The sequence below is a fragment of the Carassius auratus genome, chromosome 23 (genome assembly GCF_003368295.1).
Source record: "Carassius auratus strain Wakin chromosome 23, ASM336829v1, whole genome shotgun sequence".
Taxonomy (NCBI): domain Eukaryota; kingdom Metazoa; phylum Chordata; class Actinopteri; order Cypriniformes; family Cyprinidae; genus Carassius; species Carassius auratus.
The window spans coordinates 6790681-6815291 of record NC_039265.1 but is presented as its reverse complement, the minus strand read 5'-3'; the positions used below and the strand labels follow the sequence as shown (position 1 = coordinate 6815291).

Below are 24611 nucleotides of genomic sequence, written 5' to 3'. Positions count from 1 at the left end.
TGTAAATTGTGTGAACGTTTTTATTCACAATATTTTTATTTTGCAATATTTCATCAAAAGATCAGAAGAAGCCCATACATGAACTTGCCCATAGAAATCAGGAAAGATATCAAACGTAGACAAAAGAGATGGAAACTGCTAGGCGTCTACCTTGTCGACTGGTGATTAAATTGATTGAAAACATACCGCAATACAAGGTGTAAACAGGACCACACTCTTACATGTCTACAGGGATCGTTTTTTATACTTGTTTCTCAATTCTGGTTGGAGCAAATGGCACAGCCACTTGGTAAGAACTGGCATCCAGTTACCGGTTATGTTTCGATTCCTGCATTGAGATTTGTGTCTCCAGAGAAATCTGAAAAAAGCAGCATACATTCTTGTCTCACATCTACTCACTTTTTCTCTTGCTTTGTGTATTTCACCCCCTCACTGTGGGTCAATTGGGTTGGTTTTTGGGGTTGCCAAAACTTGACCAAATCCCTCCTAACAGTATTGAAGGGAGGGTTAACAAAATTAGAAAGGACTGAGCTGCCACTTTGCCTCCAATGCACACATATCTGTGTCTTTATATTTGGACAAATTATATCTTAGACCCATAAATACATGAAGCATGTTATGGTTTACATGCCATTCATTCTGTGATTCTTAAAGCAGTTGTGTAGATCCATGTTATATCCCTGTGTAGTCTGTTGTGGAAACTTGTGAGCCTTTGATTGCAGTGAGCAAAAGAAGATGAAAAGAGAAAGATGCAAACTAAACAAAAACACAAATGTTTACAAGACCTCATTTGAGACTGTTATTGTGCAATGCTAAAAAAGCAAACAGGAGAGGCGTTTAATACAGACAGACTCTCCGGAGGGAAATACAACACCACGTGCTGTGAGAACGAAGTACGGGGGAGGATTTATCCCTTGTTTGCTTAGACAGTATTTGTGAAGTGTGGAGTGTGTTGTGAAAATTTCTGGCCACCACTGACACCAGCGTAGAAAATAGCTCTCCAGCTAAGAAAAAGAGGGCTGGAGAGGGGAGGGTGAATGGGGGTCTGCCAAAAGCTAAAAATACCTCAGGCGGCTGCAGAGAGAGAATTTCACGCACGAGGGGGAACGAGGAGAGAAGTTGTGAAAACTTTCAGAAAACCAAATGAAAGTCAGGAAAGGAAAACAGCGAGGGAGTAGGTGTTGAGGGGATGTCTCCTCCTGCCTACTTTACAGCCCATCGAAGGCTGAGAGAAATTAAAACAGAATATGAAGTTCCATGTAGCTGCTTGGGAACTTGGTTTTTTCGGTGGACTGATAGAAACAACACAGACACCATTGAATAATACATTAAAGGTACATTAAATAATTGTTTTGTTTAGCCACTTTTCCACTGAAATTACTTGGAACAATTTGTCCCAAGAACTTTGTTCCCCCAGACCTGTTGGTGTCTTCATTTCCATCGCGGTCTGAAGTACCATGAAGAATAGGCAAATAGTCTGGTGACATAGGTCTGTGTGCGTTTCTCAATACCAAGTACGCAAATTTCAGACTTGCATCCTCTGTAGTTTGGACTTTGCGAGTTCGATTCCGTAGTGTGAACTCCCGCGGACAGGATGACGCAAATCTGGTAATTCTGCAAACAGCAGCGTACTTGATAACATCAGTCAGCTCACCTTGGCTACTGAAATTTTCCTCGAAACATGATATCAAACACCACTTCCTCTTTTCGTTTTCATTTAAACATATCAATAGCCGCATAAATTCAGGGAACATACGTACATTACAATGAAAAAAATATTATGCCAAACAGCATTGCCTTTTCATTTAATATTAATAGATGAATAAAATAAAGACCAAAGATTACCAGATAGCGTGGCGCTCACGTCTCTGAAATCAGCAGTGCACATTTTGAAATCAGTATTGTCTTTATAAATAAACAGCAGATTTGAGTTTTAAACAACTACATTCTCGCCTACAAAACTTTTAAAACTTCATTTCATGACACAAATAATAGTAATATTTTGAAAATAATGTGAATATTTGGTGGTTAAAATACAGTGCTGTGTGAACTCAACCAATCAGCAAGTTTAGCGCCAAAATTCCCACCGCCCCAAAGTTCCAGACCTTTGAAAACGTACTACCTCGTGAGAAGGGACTTTCTGAGGAGTACATTTACCCAGAACTTTATTTAGATCCTGATTCCTGTGGTGGAAACACACTGAGTACTGGCCCAAAGTCCGTATTTCCTGGGGTGAGTTCCTGCTGTGGAAATGGGGCTTTTGTTTCTCTTAGGGATACATGGTATATTGGTGCAATATTGGTTGATATTACAATTTGGTATTAGATTTATTGAATATGTTTTTAGGATTAGGTGACCTTAGCCATCTTGTAATGCACAGTTAAAGTTAATCTTTTAAAACAATACATTTAACAGAGTTATTACACTATTAATCTTTAGCAGATATGTTTTCATCCTGTACATTATACCATTGTGATGCTTAAATTCACTTAAATTCAAACAATTGTTTTTAGTTTTTTGGTGTTTTATTTTTGTTTAATTAGACAAAATAGCTAATGTAGAATTTTTGACATGAAATGGAAATTAATCTATTTTATAAATGCATGTTATCGATCTTATTGTGAAATATGTCAGTGTTTCATTATAAAAAACAAATTAAACAAATTTACCTCATAATTTTTCTTCCAATAAAATTATTCTATGCTGACGTATGTCCAATCATTTAGTCTGCTTAAAGCCCCCCCCCCACTTTCTAACAATCGACCGCAGCCTCACATTAATATCTGTCTCCATCCAATCAACAACTGTTGGATTAAACCCTTGTTTTTTTCTTTATTTTGATAATCCATTACACTTTGACGTACATTACAATATGACAAAAAAGGTCAAGATTTCCTTTTCATTACAAATTTTTCAGTTGTCTGCCAGAACTTAATTATTCGGAATATTATTAAGTTCCTTAAAGGGGGGGGGGGGGTGAAATGCTCATTTTCACTCAATATCCTGTTAATCTTGAGTACCTATAGAGTAGCATCCTTCATAACTCCAAAAAGTCGGTAGCACTTTATTTTACAGTCCTGTTCCTCATGTACATACTATGTACTTATTATAGTAATTACAATAACTATGTAACAAATAGGTACTAACCCTGAACCTACCCCTAAACCTAACCCTACCCTATGTAGTTACCTTGTGTTACTAGAACTTTCTTAGATAAATACACTGTAAGTACACTATAAGTACGTGTTAGTACACGTACTGTAAAATAAAGTGCAACCAAAAAGTCTTTAGTTTTATTATATTCATAAGAGAAAGATAGTCTGTACCGATTTTTCCTGGAAAAGCACGACCGGCTGGAGGCGTGACGTGTGGGCGGAGCTAAAGAATCACGAGCGCCAGTAGGCTTTTGCGTTGAGAGCATGTGGAAGCTGTGACATTACCGTGAGGGAAAAAACCATCATCAACAAACCATGGCTTACAGTCAGATTCAGCCGTTTATTTATGATCCAGAATCAGATCCCGAGGCTGAAACTGAACGAGAGCAGCAGCAGCAACGACTCGCTCCGAGCGGGGCTCGAACCCGGGTCCCCGGCATGGGAGGGAACGCACTAACAAGGAGGCAGAGATATTTTAAGCAGTTTTACTCACCGCCTGCGGTTCCAACACACGATCGTGACCCTTTTTCCTTGGGATTGCATCATCCTTAAGAAATAAACGATACGCACATCCGTCGTCAAACTGGGCCTTGTTTGTAAAACAAGCATCTTCGAAATGCAGGGAACAAAGAAAAACACTTGCACAACTCCATTGATGCTCTGTAAAAATAAACTCCATCCACTGGTCCCTTAATGCTGTTTTTTTGGGGGTAATCTGTGCAGGGTTGTCTTGCCCTGGCAACCAAAAACACACTTATTTTGTGACTTTTCGCGACGCTCTCGCTCTGATCCTGTGTTGTGATTCGACAGCAGCTGAGCGCATGCTGCACTCCTGGAAACGCTATTAGGCTCGTTTTGGACTAGTTTTGAGAAGCAAGTGGGCAGGATTTGTTTTGAAAACCTGGCAATCATGATCTGAATGCAGTCAACGCACGTGCTGGAGATGTACTTATAATCACAGGAGCGTTTTTACTGACAAGATGCGCATGAAAACCACATAAGATTTTTTTTGCACAGCCCTAACATCTAGTTAACAAAGCTAAACAGCGTTGCCCTTTATGTAATAAGTTATAGAAACTGTTAAACGCACCAACTTAAATAATAAAATGCACTTACCGGTTGTGTTCCATAAACAACGCCTTCTCCAGACAAAGAGGGAACTTCTCCATCTTTCAAGAATAATTTTTGTACGAATTCGGCATTAAACTGATTGAGATTGAGAAAGCTGTCCATAGTTTTACATGTGGATTATAATTTTCGGGAACAGAGTTAAACATAAATTGTAACCATTGATCTCTAATTACAGTGTCCATGGGAAGGCCAAACAAAGGTGAATGGACTCCGAGATGAAAATAACAGCGTTTCGACGACATGTTGACAAAGACAAACGCAACTCTTCCTCTTCTCAGTCGGAGCGCAACAAGGCCACGCCCCCTTTTGTGTGTATTCCTGTGGGTGTTTAGTGCAGGAACTAGAGGGCTGTAGTCCTAATGGGCCGATCATTGTTTTTATTTCATTTATACTCTAACAACAACATTACACACTAACTAAAGTTTAAAACATGGGATCACAAAGAATGGGACCTTTTAATAATTAAGATAATACATTAAAATAATATTGTAAGAGACACAAATTTTCAATATCAAGCTTCAAAATGAGCTGTTTTGTACAGCTAAAACTAGCTGGATCTTGATGAGACTAGAAGGTAGACCTGTGGAATTTACAAATGGCTGCGGCTGCTCTTATGGGAAGAAAAAGGTGGATATAAAAAGTTATTTATAGTGGGAATATATATATATATATATATATATATATATATATATAATTTTCTTAACACACTAAGAAAAAAATGTTCTTTAAGAAATGTTAGTGCAGATAGCCTTGTTGTTGGTGACCCAAGTAAGATTCCAATCTCAAGGTCCTGTGCCGATCTTTTCCCCGTCTCTCTACCCTAAGCTTTCCGGGCAGCACTGCTGTCCTATCCAATAAAAGCAAAAAAAGTCCATAAATATCACTTTCACAAAAAAGAAGGAGGAACCCAAAATTATTGTTCTATAATGACATCATTGCAAAAAAAAAACCTTTTGGAACCTTTAGGAGTGCATGAAACTAAATGGTTTATTTTACTAGATGTCATTTTGGAACCACATTTTGGAAACATTGTAGCTGTGATCATTTTACATAATGTCTCATATAATTGGACAGTTGCATCATATCATGGTGGCCATCATGATGGGACGACCGGACGTAAAACTCCATAAAAGGCTCTGTCTTCCAGTTACTTCCATAAAGGCAGACGCACAAAGAAAGGGACACAGTCTGCCACATTGTACTGCCATTTTGGGTGTAAAGCACTACTTCCCTGTCACTCTCGTGCATGCTTCCTCTCGCTGTTTTAACTTGCGTTTCCTCATTACAGTGAGTAGCTTTTCCTCACTTGCAGACAGATGCTCATTCCCATCTAGAGACACTCAGGGGTTTGTTGTATGATTTGCCAGAGGCCGTGGAGGTTTCTGAGACTGTGGAGTGGTTGTCTGTCTGTGTATATAGAAGTTTAGATTTAAAATGCATCTGAATATGACCATGTTCTCTGAAGTTGTCATTAAACAACACTAAAGCACAAGCATTTAGTTTTAAGGCTGTGTGATTTTCCTTACCTTCCCCAATACACACACACATAAATTTGTTTGTCTATTGTGATGGCATTAGAGATGTTCGGTATGCAGTGGGACAGGGCCTCTCTATTTAGGACAGCTGGCCCAAATGTAATTGGAAAAGAATTATGGCTTAGGCCTTTTAGCAAATTAAACATAACCTCTGAATTGAGAACGTCACATGGGGGAGGAGAGGAGAGGATAGTTTAAGCACAACACTCTACTCTCTGTTCCACTTTAAAGGAATGTTGCAGGTTCAATACTGCTTCATGCTGTCGATTACCACAGAAAATCATTGTCTCGTCACTCAGTTTGTAAAAGCCTGTTATTTATGTTCTCTTTTAATGTGTCTGACATGAAAAAGTTATTTGAAAAACATGTCTAGTGTTCACACTCTGTATTGATTATCATTTTACTAATAATAAACTAAATGTCGAAGCTGCAGTACAAGATTATGAGATGCATTATTTGAATGATTGGCCAAAGAGAGACTTTCAGAGATCTTTAATGTAGATTTAAACAGAGAGAGTGTGTCTGAACCCCAAACGTTTTCAGGAAGGCTATTCCAGAGTTTGGGAGCCAAATGCAAAAAAATCTCTTCCTCCTTTAGTGGACTTTGCTATCCTAGGAACTACCAAAAGTCCAGCGTTTTGTGACCTTAGGGAGCGTGATGGGTTGTAGCGTGGTAGAAGACTAGTCAGTTATACAGACGCTAACCCATTCAAGGGTTAGTTCACCCAAAAATGAAAATTAGGCTGCGTTTTACTCACCCCCAAGGCATCCTAAGTGTATATGACTTTCTTTTTTCAGATGAATCCAGTCTGAGTCATAAAAAAAAAAAAAAAATTTGATCTTTCTAATAATACTTTACAGTACTTAAGTATTTTTTAGGATTATCTTTACCTGAGTTTTTATATTTCAGCCAACTTTTACTACACTAAATTTCATAATTAAAATGTATATTTTTACTCTAATGCATTTCCCCAATGCATATTTGTTACTTACTACAAAATAGTCAGAAGAACACAGACTGCTGGAAAGCAGGTTTGACGAATCAGTTTTCTACCATTTGCAAGTTAAACTCAGTTTTGCATCTCGCAGTAATGGGTGTACTTATTGAATGAATCAGATTTGTGAACAAACCGGCTGAATAAATGATTCAGTGATTCACTCATTAACAAAGTCAGATGCTTTGTTTCTGAATGAATCGGTTGAATCTCAATGACTTACTCATTGACAGTCACTTGCTATCACCTACTGCCGGTTTTAATTTCACTTCAAATAACAGTATTTAATGTTTTATGTCTATTTAAATGCATCCATGTCCCCTCTGACATACATAAACTATGTAAATACATCTAAGTGCTTTTTCAGATGCAGATTCCTGAAATGTTTTCTTGTGTTGGAATGAAAGACACTAAGTACCAGATGAAGTACTTCTTATTCTTAAACAAAAATACAAAATGGAAGAGTTAAAACTGAACACAATCTTGCCACTCTTAGTGTACTTTTACTTTCAATACCCAAGTATGTTTAAGATTTAAAAAAAAACTTTTTATACTCAAGTACAATAAATATAATAATGTTAATGTTATGTTTCGTAGCTTGACAGTGTTTCTTAGATGGAAGAATGCTGTTTTTGTAATATGGGAAATATGATTTTCAAAAGACAAGTTGCTGTTTTAAGCCCTATTCGGACGGGATTAGTATTATCTGGTGACCTTGTGTGATTTTGAAATTACCCCTCAACATCTGAATTTCGTGTGGTGCATTCGCACAGGATAAGCGAAGCCTGTGATTTTACTTATCTCCCAAATGTCAAGGATTTGAGAGTCCCATTCTATGGTCAAGTTAGATGGATTAAAAAAAAAAAGAAACTAGTATAGGCTTGCATGCGGAGTCATTTACATTTCACCAGGTTAAAATAAAATCTCAAGCCTTATGCTTGATTTATTTGTAACACATTAACCTCAAAACCTTTTCAGTTTTCTCTTTCTGCAAATTGCATGGTATAGCGATATGACAGAACCCAAAATTTGATCAAACACTCCAACGCAAATCCATTCTTTATGGAAGATGAATAAAAAGGCGCACAGGAAACAAAAACCTCAAAAAATTATAGACGACCTGCCAAATTCTGGCCAAATTCTGGCCAAATCACAGACATGGCCGATTCGCATGAGATTAAGATCACAGACGATCTCCGAAAATATTACAGATGATTGGAGGTCACCAGGTAATACTAATCCCACGTGAATAGGGTTTAATATAACACCTAGATTTTTGACTGTAGAGGAAGTAACAGTACATCCGTCTAGTTGCAAATTGTAATCCAAGAGATTCTGGGTACTGTTTTTTGGTCCAGTAAGTAATATTTCTGTCTTATCCAAATATCCAATAGGAGAAAATGATTGGTCTTCCAATCTTTTACATTTTTAACACACTCTGTTAGCTTAGACAATTTAGAAGTTTCATCTAGTCTTGTTGAGATATATAGTTGAGTATCATCAGCATAACATCATCTCTTATTTTCTAATAATATCACCAAGGGGCAACATGTATATTGAAAATAGCAGAGGACCTAGGACAGATCCTTGTGGCACTCCATCCTTTACTGGTGATAATTGAAAGGACTCCCCGTTTAAATAAACAAAGTGGTAGCGATTGGACAGGTAGGATCTAACCATCTTAAAGCCTGCCCTTGAATACCAATATAGTTTTGTAATCGATCTATGAGTATGTCATGATCTATAGTGTCAAACGCAGCACTAAGATCAAGTAAAACTAGCAATGAGATGCAGCCTTGGTCTGACGCAAGAAGAAAGGCATTGTAAATTTTAACAAATGCAGTTGTTATGCTATGGTGGGGCCTAAAACCTGGCTGAAACTCTTCATAGAGATCTTTTTTTTTTTTTTTCAAGAAGGAGCACAATTGAGCAGACAAGGTTTTCAAAAAAGTTTAGACATAAACAGAAGATTTGAAATTGGTTTGTAATTTGCCAGATCACTAGGATCTAGTTGTGGATTCTTAATTAGAGGCTTAATAACCTCCAGCTTGAATGGTTCCAGGATGTCACCTTAAGATAAGAACGAGTTAATAATGTTGAGAAGCAGTTCTTCTGCTACAGGTAACAACTCTTTCAGTCATTTAGTGAGTACAGGATCTAATAAAAATGTTGTTGGTTTAGAGGCAGTGAAAAGTTTATTTACTTGTAAAACACTGCAGCTTTCCTTTGGGTACAATGAATGAAGCTGAAATATAAGTCGCTGTATAATCTACATTTGTTATTGTATTTTTGATGTTATCTATTTTATCAGTGAAGAAATTCATAAAGTCATTACTATTACTTTGTGAGGGAATATTTAGATTGGGTGGCACCTGGTTATTTTTTAATCTAACCTTGGATTGTTTTGGTTATTTTCTATGAGTTTGCAGATATGCTCGGCCCTGGCAGCTTTTAGAGCCTGTCTATAGCTAGACATACTGTTTTTCCATGCAATTAAAAAGATTCCAACTTATTTTTCTCCATTTTTGTTTTGTTTGACTTCAAAAGAGCTTATTAGTTCAGTAAATGCAAGCCCTAATGCATCATTTTTATTATGAACGTGATTGTTAAAATATCCCGACAATTAGCACTTTATCAACAGTAACCAATGGGTCTGAGAGGAAATCTGCTAATTCTTTTAGGAAATCTGTATATCTGCCCAGGTGGTATATTTACAGTAGCCAGAGCAAGAGATACAATATAATTATTTTGTATATCTGACAGTGTAAGTATTTTGAATGAATTAAACCTGTATCCTGTTTTCTGAATAACATTGAGACCAGTCTGACGGGGCTCATGCTTATATTATTTTAGTGTCAAATATAATTAAATGTTTAAATTGTTCAGACATAAGCTTTTTTTTTCATTCTGTTTCACTTTATAAATATAATTATAAACAATTAAATAAATAAATCCAATAATTAATATAATTAACAACTTAATCAATTTTAAAAAATACAGTTTTCCCCATCTAGAGAGTAAGAATAATACTAGCCTCTTGTAGTAAATACATTTAAATTATCTTTCAAATAATTACCATGGAAAATAAATGACTAATGGACATTACAAAAAACACAGACTTTCCACTTTTTAAAGTACTAAACCACGTGACTTGGTAAACTCGATAGAAATTCTTGCATGCAACCTCTAACTTCATTTGTAATGCAATACTTGTGAGGCATTATCCAAATTTTACTCCAATCAAACCATAAAATGTAATTTATGCAACTGAATGCTGTTAAACTGAAAATTCTTCTCTGATGCGCAGAATGTATAACCACCGTGTTAGTGGATAGACTTATCTAATGGGAGTGAAAAATATGTTTTATGAGTTTCTTTTCTAAAAGTTTATGAACCGGAAGTGCCCATCCAGTAATTGAAGAAGTGTTCTTATAGTGGTTGGTTTATACATTTGTTTATATGAGTTACTCTCAGGTTAGACTGGTTAGTTTTTGTTTGCATTTGTGTGACATAAACTGAGCTAATCCCATATCCTATGATCACAATGGACTAACACTCTGTTCCTTGCATCTCTTTTACCTGCTCCAGTTAATTTTCTCCACTCACCAGCCCTGTGCCCAGACATATGAAATGTGTTGATTGGATGAGGGCACATGCTCAATAATAGCCTCCAATTCTTCATTCTCATCTGCTGTTTTAAGTGACAGGTTGAGTCTTGGCCCGTTTTAAGCATGGATTGATAGTCGAAAGGCCAATATTTGTCTGTTTGTCAGAGGATTATGACTTTGTGGGGTTGTGTAGATGGACCAGTTATGACCTCATGGCCATGTGCATGTTAATTTCCAATCTTAAGTCACCAGATGTAGAGGATTTCATGTGTGTGTGTGTGTTCATGTGAGGTTGGGTATTTACTCTAATGTGTATCAGTACACAGGCCCTGTCCCGGCAGACCGCGAGTCTCCGATGACGCGGAGCGAGACGTCCCCCAGCCGTGCCCAGCATCCCTCCCCTAGACAGAAACCCAACACCTGCTGCTTCTGCTGGTGCTGCTGCTGTAGCTGCTCATGGTACGACCCACTCACCTGTCTCTGTCTCCACATGGTACATTCCACTCATCACCACTGCCAGTGTTGCATTCCACATCCATTCCTTCACCGAGATTAAATTCACCTCCATAGAGTGCAGCGGTGATGATGTATTTTGTAGGCCAACCAGAATTAACATCACTTCAGTTCTCTCTACAAAAACTTTTGGTTGGCTTCTGGATTACTGACTTTTGGATTAATGATAAAATGTATGATTCAAAAGGTGTTGTTCATCAGCATAATTTACATAAATGAACACAACTTTTATGAATTTTGAAGCTTAAATACAATCATCAGAAGTAAAAAGCTAAATGTAGGCTATAATAAAACTACACCATGGTTGTGTGATTTCACCATATCTAAGCTTACGTCAACTCTTCTGTTTATATTAAAAAAACATTTTCACTGAAATATTGAGTTAGAATAGTTTGAAAGAGTGTAATTGTTAATGAAATTAGGCTGTAAAAAGTGTATGGTGAGTAGATCTCTTCTTTATCTCTTCTCCTGGTGACATTTAAAATAGTTCACTTCCAGAACAAAAATTCTATGATAGTTTACTCACCCCTGTCATCCAAGATGTTCATATCTTTCTCTCTTCAGTCAAAAAAAAAAAAGTGTTTAGTCTTATCTAGTGAAACGATCTGTCATTTTCTTTAAAAAAAGAAGGAAAGAAAAAAGCAAAGAAACAAATTTCGGTACTTTTTAACCACAAATGTTTGTCTTGCACTAGCTTGAACTAATGCTTTTCATAGTCACATTGGAAATGTCACATGCACACAAATTCATTCATGGTTAAAAAGTATTAATATTTATTTATTTATTTATTTATTTATTTATTTATTAAGAAAATGTCCGAATGTTATTCATCGGCTGGGATCGTGTAGAGTCCTTTAAAGCTGTTTGGATCTTCAGCCCATTGGCTCGCGCTGAAGTCCACTATATGAAGAAAAATCCTAGAATGTTTTCCTCAAATCCTTTATTTCTTTTCAACTGAAGAAAGAAAGACATTGTAACGATAAAAACTCCATAACTATGGGAAGAAGGAGGCGGGAACCGGCGGACAATCAAAATCAAATTTTTAATAATCAAAATAAATACAAAACAGCGCGTCAGCCCCTCACAGACGACTGACGCACACAAATAAAAAGCAACCACAAACTAAAACCCAGGCCTGGTCCTCTCTCGTCCGTCACTGTCGTCGCTCCGGTTTTATATCCTTCATCTCCTCCGTGGGACTCGAGACCGGTGGGTCGAGCAAGTGTTGCTCATTTCCAATCATTCCACCGGCCTCGCTCCTGTTCCCACGTCTCTCGGCCCCGCCCCACTCGTCACAGACATGAACAGCTTGGATGAAATGGGGGTGAGTAAATTATCAGGAAATCTTTATTCTGGTAATGAAATAATCCTTTAATGTCCCTGACAACCTCTGTTGTCCCATTTAGCCACTTGTTAGCAGTCACCTTTTTTAAGACTGACATATTTTTATGTCTCAAAACAACATGAAGTTCACCACAGCACAGACCTTATTTCAGGCATTTAACCAAAAACCCATTTAAAAACCCATTGACTTCAGGACGATGCAACCAGAAGTGCTAAAACTTCTAAAAATTCATCCTTGCAGCCTTCTTTTGGTAAGTTATATAGATGGTCTCAGTCCCAGCCCTCAGCCCTGGAACATTTCAGCTTCATCACAATTTGTATTGATTTATAATGATTATTTATGTATTTAATGAAGGCTAATGTGATGATGAATTAAATGTACATTTCACATGGAAAACAAAGGCACAAATAAACAATAAAAAACATTATGCTTTTTTTTTTAAGAAAATGGTAAAGAAACATTAACAACATTAACACACATTTTGTCATTCCACATCCTATAAAATTAACATTTTCATAATTATTCATAAAACTGTAATATCCTTTCTTTACTGCTGGTTTGAGGAAAATAACATTAACCTATAATACCGTAGCCTACTTTTTATGATACAATCAAATACCTGTGGATAAAATATTCGGTTTCCCTCAGAAATATTCCACATTAAGCTGAATGTGTTATGAGCTCTCCCTCCTAACTGTCATATCAAGATCCCTCAAACACAGTTATTTTTATATGTGTGTGTGAATGAGATGTGATATGTTTTTCAGTCTGATATATGACGTGTTTGTGAGTACAGGTTAATACATGCTTCTGTGAATGTACACACACGTTAATTGCTGTGTGTGTGAGCTTCTCTGAGAGAAATTCAAATGTGCTATGAATCAGGAGAGTAAATGTGGTTAAGATTGCTCTCGTTTCACCAGAAGCCCCGGAGGAGATTGGAGCCATATTCACACCCACACATCTTTCACACACTTAACCACTCACACTCGTTCTTCAAGCATACCTGCTGTTTACAGTGAACATTGAGGTCCAAACTCTGATGACCTCTTAAAGTTTCATTCATGTAGCTCATTCTGTAGATATTTCAGAAATCAATTATTTTGAGTAATTCAACGCCTTTCAATCAGTGTGATCCAACTGATTCCTGAATTAATGACTTAATCCAGTTCTTTTTTAGTGATTCGATAGAAGACAGTGCGTATAGTATACAATTGACAGTTACTATTTAGCGCCTTAGAGTGATCTAGTGCATCCAAATAATTATCAAATGAATGATTTATATGAACTGGTTATTTCTAGTGATAAAAAAACAGCATTGTCTAACTGATTCCCACCTGATTGACTCTTTTATGAACCAGTTGTTTTTAGTGATTCAAAGCCATACCTAGTGTGACCATTATTGTCCAACCAATTCCTGAATGAATGGGTCTTATGAACCAGTTCTGTTTAGTCATTTAAAGCCGTACAGTGCAATTAGTGTATTCCAACTGATTGCCAAAATGATTTTTTTGTTGTTGTTGTTATTCAAAATCCTACAGTATAGGCACTATAGTCCATCCAAGTCCCAAACAAAAAACTCTTATGAGCAAGTCCTTTTTAGTGATTCAGACAATTGTATATGACTTGGGTAGTCCAACAAATTCATACAATATGGTGTGACTAAAAAAACATGAGTTCATAATTAAATTAGAAACCTTTTTTTAAAATAAAATGAATGAATACTGATGAATTCACCTGGACATGAAGTTAAAGGGCCTGGCGTGTTGAATGTGAGTGTGATTTTGTTGTTTTGTTCAGGCACTGCTGTTATTTCTCAATGCCGTTTTACCACCTTCTAGTCTCACTGTTAGGAGTGAAGATGACAAGCGTGGGCGGAGGAAAGCCCAGGAGACAAAGCTGGAGCCCTTTCCATGTGAACCTTGGTGAGAACACACATGCAAACTCACATACAATCCCAGATACTGTTTTCAACATGAGGATTGAGCTGTTTCTCTCAACCACGTCATCATGGATTATTACGTTTGTCTGGTATGAGAATGTGCCTAATGTCTCTCTCTTTCTCTCTCTCAGCCCCAAACCGACGATAGAGGAGATTAAACAGTGGGCGCAGTCTTTCGATAAGCTGATGAAGAACCCAGCAGGGCGAAACAAGTTCCGTGAGTTCCTGCGGACGGAGTACAGTGAGGAGAACATGCTCTTCTGGCTGGCCTGCGAAGACCTGAAGAAGGAGATCAACAAGAGTGCCATCGAGGAGAAGACGCGTTTGATCTACGAAGACTACATCTCCATCCTCTCGCCCAAAGAGGTACAAACCTAAACACACAACCTAATCAACACACTCATAATGACTGAGTAAAGTAGCACAACGGTTCAGTGTATAAACGACTTGGCTGTTCTACAGTCAAGGGTTTATACTGTAAGCACATCTGTAAGAATGTGTCATCTGAAATTGTTGTGCTCTGTTAAGTCTCTTGTTTATGTACTTATGATTAAAAAAAAAGCAGATTCTCATACAATCTGAATCATAGATGTTGCGAAACAGCCACTGAATGGCAGTTTGCATAAGGGGATGGTTAATGCTGTTTTGCAGTGTGTCATTGTCATCACACATGGCACTGAAAATGACAAAACATACATCAAACAGATATGCTGGTGATGTACTTGTGTTATCAGGCCAAGTTGTTATAGAAAATAGGAATAATAAGTCTTTGTGTGGACTGGAGAGACATCCTGGTATGTACATATTTAGAGAATGCATTCATAAATACATTTACAACTTGATTTTAAATTTTGTAATTTTTTGTTAAGTTTTCTGTTGGTTTGGTTTAAAGTTGGTCCAAAGTAACTGACTTGATAACAGATTTGAGAGATTGAAGTCTGAAGTGATTATGTCTGTGGCAAAGGGCTTTTTGCCCATTTCTGTATGTGTAAAGCAGGGTTCTCAACCAGGAAGTCTATATATATATATATATATATATATATATATATATATATATATATATATATATATATATATATAATATTAAAATAATAATAATGAAATTAAATTAAATTCATTATTTTTATTCAGTAAAATAGTCTGAATTAAAATGCATGTATAAAAAAAAGTCATGAAAAATGTAATCTGAACTGATATTTCTTTTAATTTTCCCCCTCTCCAAATGTTTGTTTTTATAAAAGAACATATGGTTCAGGAAACTTCTGAAATCAAATAAAAATAATATTTATAGTGGTTAAATATATGTAACAAGCAGTTTTAACCTGATTATAGCATGAATACCGTAAGAAATATTTTAGCCTCCAGTGTTGTTTAGCCTCAGAAAAAAAAATACTGTTACAACTTGCCACTGGAGCAATACCCTTAAAATAAAAATTACCCTTAAAATGCATTTTTAGGGGCAGATAAGCTACAAAGATTTCCCTTCAATGCGACTGCCCTTATAATTCTAGCTCTTCAGGCACAGTATTTACACTCTTTTTTTTTTCTTTTTCTTTTTTTTTTTTTTTTTTTTTTTTTTTTGGGATAATGTATTAAGTATCTGTGTTCTATCCCTGCTGGAACCCAAAAGATAGCCAGCTCATTTGCAGCCATTGTAGCTTGCAAAAATAAAGTAATTTAAAAGACATTAACATATTTTCATGCATGTTTGCATGTAAATCTTTTCTAAGAAAGGCACTGAATATAATAACCATAAAATACCAGTTGTAACTGCAGTGGAAAGAATGGTAGCTGTTTTTTATCACCTCTGTCTTGTTTCTGCTTTGCGGATTTCGGGCTATTCGCAGGTCTGTGATTGGCTGAATTCGGTCCAATGAGAAGCGACTATGGCCTTATCTATAAACAAAACTTATTTGGATGCTTGGCTTGAACTTCACACCACTAAATGCTGAGAGAGTAAATGTTTAAGAGTTTGTGTGTGACAAAGATGCTTTATTGAAGCTTAATTTTGATATACAGTCATCTAGCACCATATGCAGCAGTTGATTCTGCTTTCTGTTACGATCTGTTTATGTTTTGTCTCCTTTCGATGTGAGACAGCAGAGTGTGCATGTATTGTACAGACTATTACTGTGCGCATGTGTGCTGCTGGTATGCGGTTTAATTCATTGTGTTGAATGTGACTCTTGGCTTTTTCATCACTGGAGCCAGAACTCACACCTTCAAACTCCACCACCTTCTAGAAGCAGCTGAGGAAAACATACTTTCTAGAAGTAAAGTTCTAGAAGCGGTTATACAAATAGGCCGCAGAATGAGAGTGGGTGTCATTGAGTTCAGATGGAAGAGCTTCGTGTTGACCTGAGCTCCTATTTCCAGAGTGTCTAGTTTGAGAATTAAAGGAATCCTTATATAGAGTCATTAACAAAAGAAAATTAGAAGTTACTTCAGTAATAGTCTCGGCCCATGTTGCACAGGTTTCATAAAGTTTTAAAAGTTCATGGGATTGAAATTTCAAAACACATCCGAGACGTTTTGAGATTGGTAAGAATTTGTATTTATTTATTTATTTTTAAAGAGATTATACTCTAATGCTCACCAAGACTGAATTTATTTGATAAAAATACATTAAAAACTGTAATATTGTGAAATATTATTATTAACTTATAATAATATTTTTTTAATATAATTTATTCCTGTGATGCAAAGCTGAATATTCAGCAAAATCACTCATCTTCAGTGTCACATGGTCATTCAGAAACTGTACTGTATTTTTCGGACTATAAGTCGCACCTGAGTATAAGTCGCATCAGTCCAAAAATACATCATGACGAGGAAAAAGACATCTATAAGTCGCACTGGACTATAAGTCGCATTTATTTAGAACCAAGAACCAACATTACCCTCTACAGCCACGAGAGGGCGCTCTATGTCTTCAGTGTAGACTACAGGAGTACTGAGCAGCATATAGCGCCCTCTCGCATCTGTAGACGGTAATGTTTTCTCTTGGTTCATTTCTCTCGGTTCATGTCAAATGAATTTTGATAAATAAGTCGCACCTGACTATAAGTCGCAGGACCAGCCAAACTATGAAAAAAAGTGCGACTTATAGTCCTGAAAATACGTTACTGCTTGCTGCTCAAGAAACAGCAGCCAATAAGCTCACTGCTCAACATTCAAAACTTTGGCTAGTGCTTGCTGTAACAGTTACAGAAATAATAGAAACCTTCCACCTTCCCCAGCTCCACCTGTGTGGATCTGCAATGGGGTGATTTTGTGTATGTTATATATGGGGGTTGTTTCATGTATGATATATGTGCAGCAGCAGTATTTCTTACATGTCTGTGGATGTATTGGCAGTACCAGGTCTCAGTATTTCCTCTGCCGTGGCAGCAGCATAGCAGATCTGTACTGCCAAGACCAAACACATTAACATTGGCATTACAGAACAACATTTATTTGAATATCATGAATGACTTTTAATGACAGGAGAAGTCACTGAAATCCGTTGGTCAAAAAAAAAGTAGTAGAAGCATTTTATGTCACTGTTCAAACTGTTTAAATGTTTTCCTGAGCTGAGGAAACTAAACAGCTTGTAAATGTTTCTGCAAATGTACACTGAGCATTATTATTTAATGAGGCAAGCGTGGTTTCTAACATTCGGAATTTGAAGGGTTTAAACCCCATTTCAAAAGTTTGTTTAACCCAGGTTTTAAAAAGACATATACCAAAATCCAAAAATTTGACCTCCGAAACCGTGTGTATTGTAAAATGACTATAAAACTATCCTTCATAAGCATTTTATTTTAATAATATTATCCTAACCAGGGTGGATCGGAATTCTCATTGCTCTTTTTCTGTCTTGAAGGTGAGTCTGGACTCTCGCGTGAGGGAAGTGATCAACAGGAGGTTGCAGGATCCCACCCCTCACATATTTGAGGATGCACAGCTGCAGATCTACACCCTCATGCACAGAGACTCCTACCCACGATTCCTCAACTCCTCCGTCTACAGATCACTGGTGCAGGGGGGGTCACGCTCCTCGTCTGAGTCATAGACCCCCGACTCCCTCCTCTTTCTTTCTCTCACTCTCGCCACCCAATTCTCCCCATTTCCCTCCATCTCGCTCCATTGCACAACCACTAGAGGAGAAAGTACTCCTTTTTTGTGTCGTCACAGTTGGATTACCTTTTTTTTTGCTTCATTTTCCTGTATCATTTTTGATACAAAACCTGCACAGACTGAAACTGGAAGACACAGCGTTGAAAATGCAGTTTTCATTTTTCAAAACTTCTTTTTTTTTCTCACCATCATTCCAAGCGTATGTGGCAGCAGCAGTATCAACGACCGATTTTCACAGCCATCTTTTTTTTTTCTACTTTTATTTCCTGATGTCTCTAGTTGAAGAGAGCTGAGAGGGCCTCTGCAATAACATACACTGGAGTGGCCTGACCAAACTGCTCCTCTTTCCTGACCCTTGACCTGTCCACTGTCTCTGTGCTCTGATTGGCTCCTTGAGGCGGGGGGGTCGAGAGCTGATTGGCTAAATAGAGGAATGGTACTTCTTCAAGGTGCTAAACAAATAGGTACAAAAATATTTACACACTATTTCGATCATAAATCAATTTCCAGGCCCAGACAGATTTTTCCAGCTTTTCTGCACTGATCTTGAGGGAAAATCTGTGGAATGGATTTAAACACGGTAAAATGAGAGTACTAAACTCATATTTGTAGCTGATGAATTTTCAAATTAGCCAAAAGATTTACTAAACAGGGAACTAGGAATTATGTAAAAGAGGGCATAATGGTTTTGTTTGAGATTTATGATTGTACAGATTTAGTGTGGGCCTGTTGATTTCAAGCAACTGTTATAACAAAAACAAAAAAATATATACAAGAGGGGGACTGCCTATTTTAGAGATATTATATAAATCAAACATACATGACATGAGAGAATGCCATGGTCTTAATTAGACTGGTCACTCAAATTTTTATATTAGTATTTTTCTTTTTTGATTTGTTAAACTGTGACTTGATTTGTTTTTCTTGTACATATATTAAAGAAAATCTGGAACATATGTGACATACCGAGCAAGCTGTTAGTCCTGAGTGCTCAGTTGCGCTGTATCTCTCTCTGGCCTCACTGTGTGTGTGTGTGTGCGTGCATGTGTGTGTGTGTGTGTGTGTGTGTGTGTGTTAATGTGGTTGTATGATGTGAAAATCACAAGTCTCTCTAGTGCCTCAGGTACTACAGTTTTGCAAGCTATTTCTAAGTGTTCCCACCTTTTCTTTAGGCAAATGCAGATGACTTTAGTCATCATAAAATCAAAATTAACTTTATCGGTCAGTGCACGTTATTCCACAGAAAATATTGTGTCTTTGTAATTGTAAAAACTTGCTCTGCCTCTAAAAAAGAATCATGGCAAAATTGCAGTAATTTATTCCAGATTTATATTGTTGTAATAAATGTTACAGCAATAATAGCATTTGAATTTAACTTTTTTAAGTCAGTTTTTCACAAAATATACATGTTTTAAAGATAATATCTTGGCATTAACAAATAAGAAAAGCATTGCACAGGTTTTAAAGTATTGTACAGAAAACTTAAAAAAAAGAAGTCATGAGTCGCTGTACACAGGCATACTCACTGGTCCAGTACAGTTCATGTTTCTATGTTTAATGCTCAGTGTTGCGCCTGCACTTGTGCTTTAAACTCATTTTCTTTACAGATGCCTTCAACAGACTGTGAACCCGCTCGAGATTTAAAAAATAATAGGAATATTGGAGAACCGGTTGGACTGATGTTAACACTGTGTTACCGCTCGAAACGTATGCCTCAAAACATATTTGACATAATGTGAATCTGAAACCAACCAGTACTGTGTGAGTGGGTCCACAATAGAGAAATTCTGTTATGGAGCTGGTCTTTTTATATCAGCGCTGATCTGAAAAACTGCTGTTCATACTTTCCCTAAACGTTCTCCTTCCTTAAGCAGTTCATTTAGTTTGAGCAAAAAAAACCTTAATTTCAGATCTCTCATTTCACATTGAAATGAGGTAAATCCTCCACATCCGCTGTGTACTTTCAGGTACTTTCGGGATTTGGTTCTTTATAAATAAATAAATATATATATATATATATATATATATATATATACAGAAAATAAATGTATAATGAATTAAGGACTCTAAAAGTGAGTCAAGTGCCAATTTAGAGGAACTTAATGTACTGTAGTACCAAAAAAAAAAAAAAAAAACGGCAACAACAACTGATGCCTTTATTTAGCTTTTTTTCATCAGTTGTGCATGAAGATGTACATTTTGGAATGTGTGTGTAAAATAGTTGTGTATATGGTTATATATGTACATGAACATATATTTAGTATTGCTCTTATTGTCCGACATGATGTGACCAGTCTAACTTAAACCAGTGTGTGTGATAAAAGTTAAGTGAACTTTCTTAAGACAATGGGAGAGAGATGTCAATGTCATTTGATTACACAGGGATACACACAGAAACACACCGTCCCGCTCTTTAAAGACACTTAAAGAGGGAAGCTTGCTGGTGGACATTTCACCGTTTCATGTGCACTTTGTGTTCACACTGAAAGTGAATAAGAGGACACTGTACTGTACTGTATCAGCTGATCACATGAGCTCCACTGTCTTTACAGTTTATTTGTGTAATGTTGAACTCGACTCAGCTGTCGCTCCCGTTGCCTCAAATTCTCAACTCACATTGAAAGGAACAGTTTGCTTTGAAAAATCACTGTCAGTGTGAACACTTTGCAATCAGAGCGATGCCACAGATTTAAACGTTCCTATTATTAGAAACGTCACTGCTGCAAAATAAAAAAAATTAATTCAATAATGTAACCTGGGTTTGCCATTTATTAAATATTAAAATTTAATTAAAATTGTAAATGTTATAATTTTCTGCTATTAAAAAGGACATTTAAATGTGCAAATATTGTTTATTATTATTATTATTATTATTTATATATATGCTTCCAGTTTGGGATGCACTGATATAAAAATTTGGGCCCAAAACTAATAAGCTGATAAATATTATTTGACCAACATTAAAAGTCTACACAATTTTTTACAAATATATTTTCAACTTACATTGAAACACTAAACACTAAATCCAGTCCTTTTAAATGCTAGTGAATTTAGTGAATAGTGAAGTGAATTTAGGCAAATGGATATTAATTTCAAAATGGATATTAATTCATTTTGTGCTAAAGATTACATTGTATTATTTACTTACAAATTATTACAGATTATTAGTATTTTTAAAAGATCAAATTTATGGTAATGGTAAAGGTAGTCTAAACAAAAATATTTAGGTTTAAATGTAAGATTTATTTATTTGAATTGCATATATTCAATATATATATATATATATATATATATATATATATATATATATATATATATATATATATACATATATATATATATATATATATATATATATACATACATTTTACACAGTTAATGCATATGCATATGTATGTATGTATTTATTTTTTGAGTGTATTTGCAAAAATAAGCAAAGCAGCATAATTAAATGTAAATTCTCTTATATTGATAACCAATATGGAACTGATATATCATGCATCTCAACACACGCTTGCAGTGCAGCCAGCTTTGTTAATAATAGGAGTGTTTGACTTCTTGTATCGCTCGCCAACAATTGTCCTCATCCTCTTTCAACAGAAACAGAACAGACTTTCACAAACTTGTGTTTGATTGGAGACAGGGACTGTGACCTAGAGCTGCTTATGTTTACATAGATTTCTTTAAGGTGCCAAAATGAATCTAGCCTTCTAACAGTCTCAAACTATGGAGCTTTGCGAGTCTGTCAGTACCCGCTGTGTTTCCATCGTCACCAGATGCTCACACTGCTCTTTGTTACAATATGAAGCGCTCACTTCACATACTGCATCATCAATGTTTTGCCATCTCATCATCCCTCCCTCACTCTTTCTTGCATTCTCACCAGTCACTCTATGAGATTTTCTCACAAGATTTGCAGTGCCATGACATACAGCAGTGAGATTGGTCCCTGACTCATGGACTTTTATGGACACTTATTTATTGACATTAGCATTATATTTTGTATTAAAATAAATCAAGTTATGTTTTAAAAGAGTACGTTTATGGATTTCTGGACCAATGTTTTTGTTTGTTTCCCGAAGTCTGTGACCATTACTGTGTAACCTCCCCTCGCCCTTGGGTGCCATAGCAGGACGCCCTCTTCAGGTTGTGGTTGGGACTTGAGGTCCCTTTTAACCCCAGGCCAGCAGATTGCCGGAGGTGATATCATCACAAACTTGTCTGTGATATTCCATAACCTTTGACTTGGTTGCAGATTTTTTTGAATGTTTTTTAAAGAGAAGATATGACTATAATGATAATAATAAAGATGTTTGTGTTATTATTCACTTACAGCTTGCTAAGAGATTTACTGTGCCTCAAATGCATTTCACACTTTACTCAATTGTTTCGATGCATATATATATATATATATATATATATATATATATATACATATATATATATATATATATATATATATATATATATATACATACAGTATATATACACTATGTCCAAAATCGCATACGGTCTAGTACTGGTTTGAAATCTTGAAATGTTATATATAGTATGAATAAGGGAAGTAATTAAATTACTCCGAAATTTTAATACGAGTCATTTTGTATGCGTAAATATTTTTTTCGTATTCGCCATCCTTTCCTATTAAAATGCTTGCTACGGATGCCAAAATCAAACCTGATCCAAATTTTTTATGACGGACAAAAGTTTTGGGGACAGTGTGTAAACATGAATGACACAACGTGAGATCTTTACGCTAAGCATGTGGTAGAAACCCCTTCTTGCCACCTAATACATTTATACAATTTCTTAAAACAAAATGTGTTACTCCATCTAAGTTAATTTTTTTTTCTGCAATCATACACTATGGATGCAGTTAAATGCACATTTTTCTTTTGGTCCTGTTGTACGTTAGTATATAATCACTAACCCATGTAGAAGCATTGTGTGATATATAACTTAAAATAACATTAACCCAAAGTGCACAATCACACAGGCTTCATTTCAAATGTGAAAAGTCCATAGGATGGTAATATGATATATTGTGCACCTCTAAATAGCATTTACCCTTGACTTGACCCCCCTCTGAACATCTGGTTTTACTTCAAGGATGTTGACTGGGATGCAAGCAGCATTTGAGGACTTTTGTTAAGTATTAAGAGCTCTAGCTGATAGAAATATGAATTATCTTTCCTCACACTGGCTTCTTAATATCAGTCGTTATGCTTTTCACTTAGGAAAAGTCATTTTCAGATAGGACTGCTGAGGTTTCCTGTGATAATTCTCATTATTGTTGTGTTGACTCGATCCTTTCAACAGCAGGAACCGCATACAGCATGTGAGAATCCTAAAATGCTCAGGGATTTTCCCTGGCTTTATCGTTCTTGTTGCCGTTGAACGTGTATGGAAATATTGTCATATTGCCAAAACAAACACAGGCGGCAGTCAGGCGGTTCTCTGTTTCTGCCGTTTAGGTGACTTAAACAAGCAACAGTGTACAGTTCAAAAGCTTTACGCACATATCAGCACTGTTCAGACATCTGTGTTGCATAAAGTTTAGATGTATGAAGGAAAAAACAAATGGCTAAAAATGCGAGACGGAAATACCAATACAGAGAGACATTTTCCCTCCCCCTTCAAGTTCCACAAACATTCCTGCAGTCAAACACGAGGCTCAGTTCACGCTGCCATTACAGCAAGAATTTGGCGGGAGATTTCGCTGATAAGAGATGATTAGCTCTTCTCAATAAAACAAAGACCTTTAATAGACCAATACATGAGAAAATTGCTCTCCGCAACTGCATAACAATCTGCATACTTATGTTCTCCATTTTTGTATTTTGTACAAATGTACTTTTCCAGTCATTGAGTCCACTTAACCCACTGTGCGCTTCTTGTATGGCCGCCTTTTTTTTTTTTTTTTTTTCATTATTCAACTTTTAAAAATGAAAGAAATTACAGGGTAGGCAGTCAAAGAAAATTTCAAGGCAGGGTAAGGCAATGTCTATGGTAACATGATGTCTGGTACCGTAAAATGCCTGTAAAAAAATAAAATAAAAAAAACAACGTGATTTGCCAATCAAAACCAGATTTTCACAAATAAAGTTTTATATAGTGATAAACCTCACAATTCAGCCTTTAAACTTATTTTAACAAAAGGGATTAGTCAAAATAGCTATAAGTTATTATCTTAATTTAAACACACCAACACACAAAAGTATTGTTATCTTAATTTAAAACACACCCACCTTAATTTGTCACATTAGCG

The 24611-nt window shown here is 36.2% G+C and overlaps 1 protein-coding gene across 8 annotated transcripts in view; it reads left to right on the top strand.

Moving 5' to 3' along the window:
* The window catches only part of rgs19 (regulator of G protein signaling 19), a 38642-nt gene extending 18304 nt beyond the window's left edge, over nucleotides 1-20338 (top strand). For 7 of the 8 annotated variants that reach the window (XM_026199484.1, XM_026199485.1, XM_026199482.1 and 4 more), the window contains 4 exons: nucleotides 10744-10883; nucleotides 14124-14207; nucleotides 14356-14590; nucleotides 18090-20338. In XM_026199484.1, the coding sequence (XP_026055269.1) occupies nucleotides 10744-10883; nucleotides 14124-14207; nucleotides 14356-14590; nucleotides 18090-18278 (648 nt within the window). In that variant the 3' untranslated portion in view covers nucleotides 18279-20338. The remainder of the gene's footprint in view (nucleotides 1-10743; nucleotides 10884-14123; nucleotides 14208-14355; nucleotides 14591-18089) is intronic. The other variant, XM_026199483.1, reaches the window with a different exon arrangement.
* Nucleotides 20339-24611: the final 4273 nt, after the last annotated feature.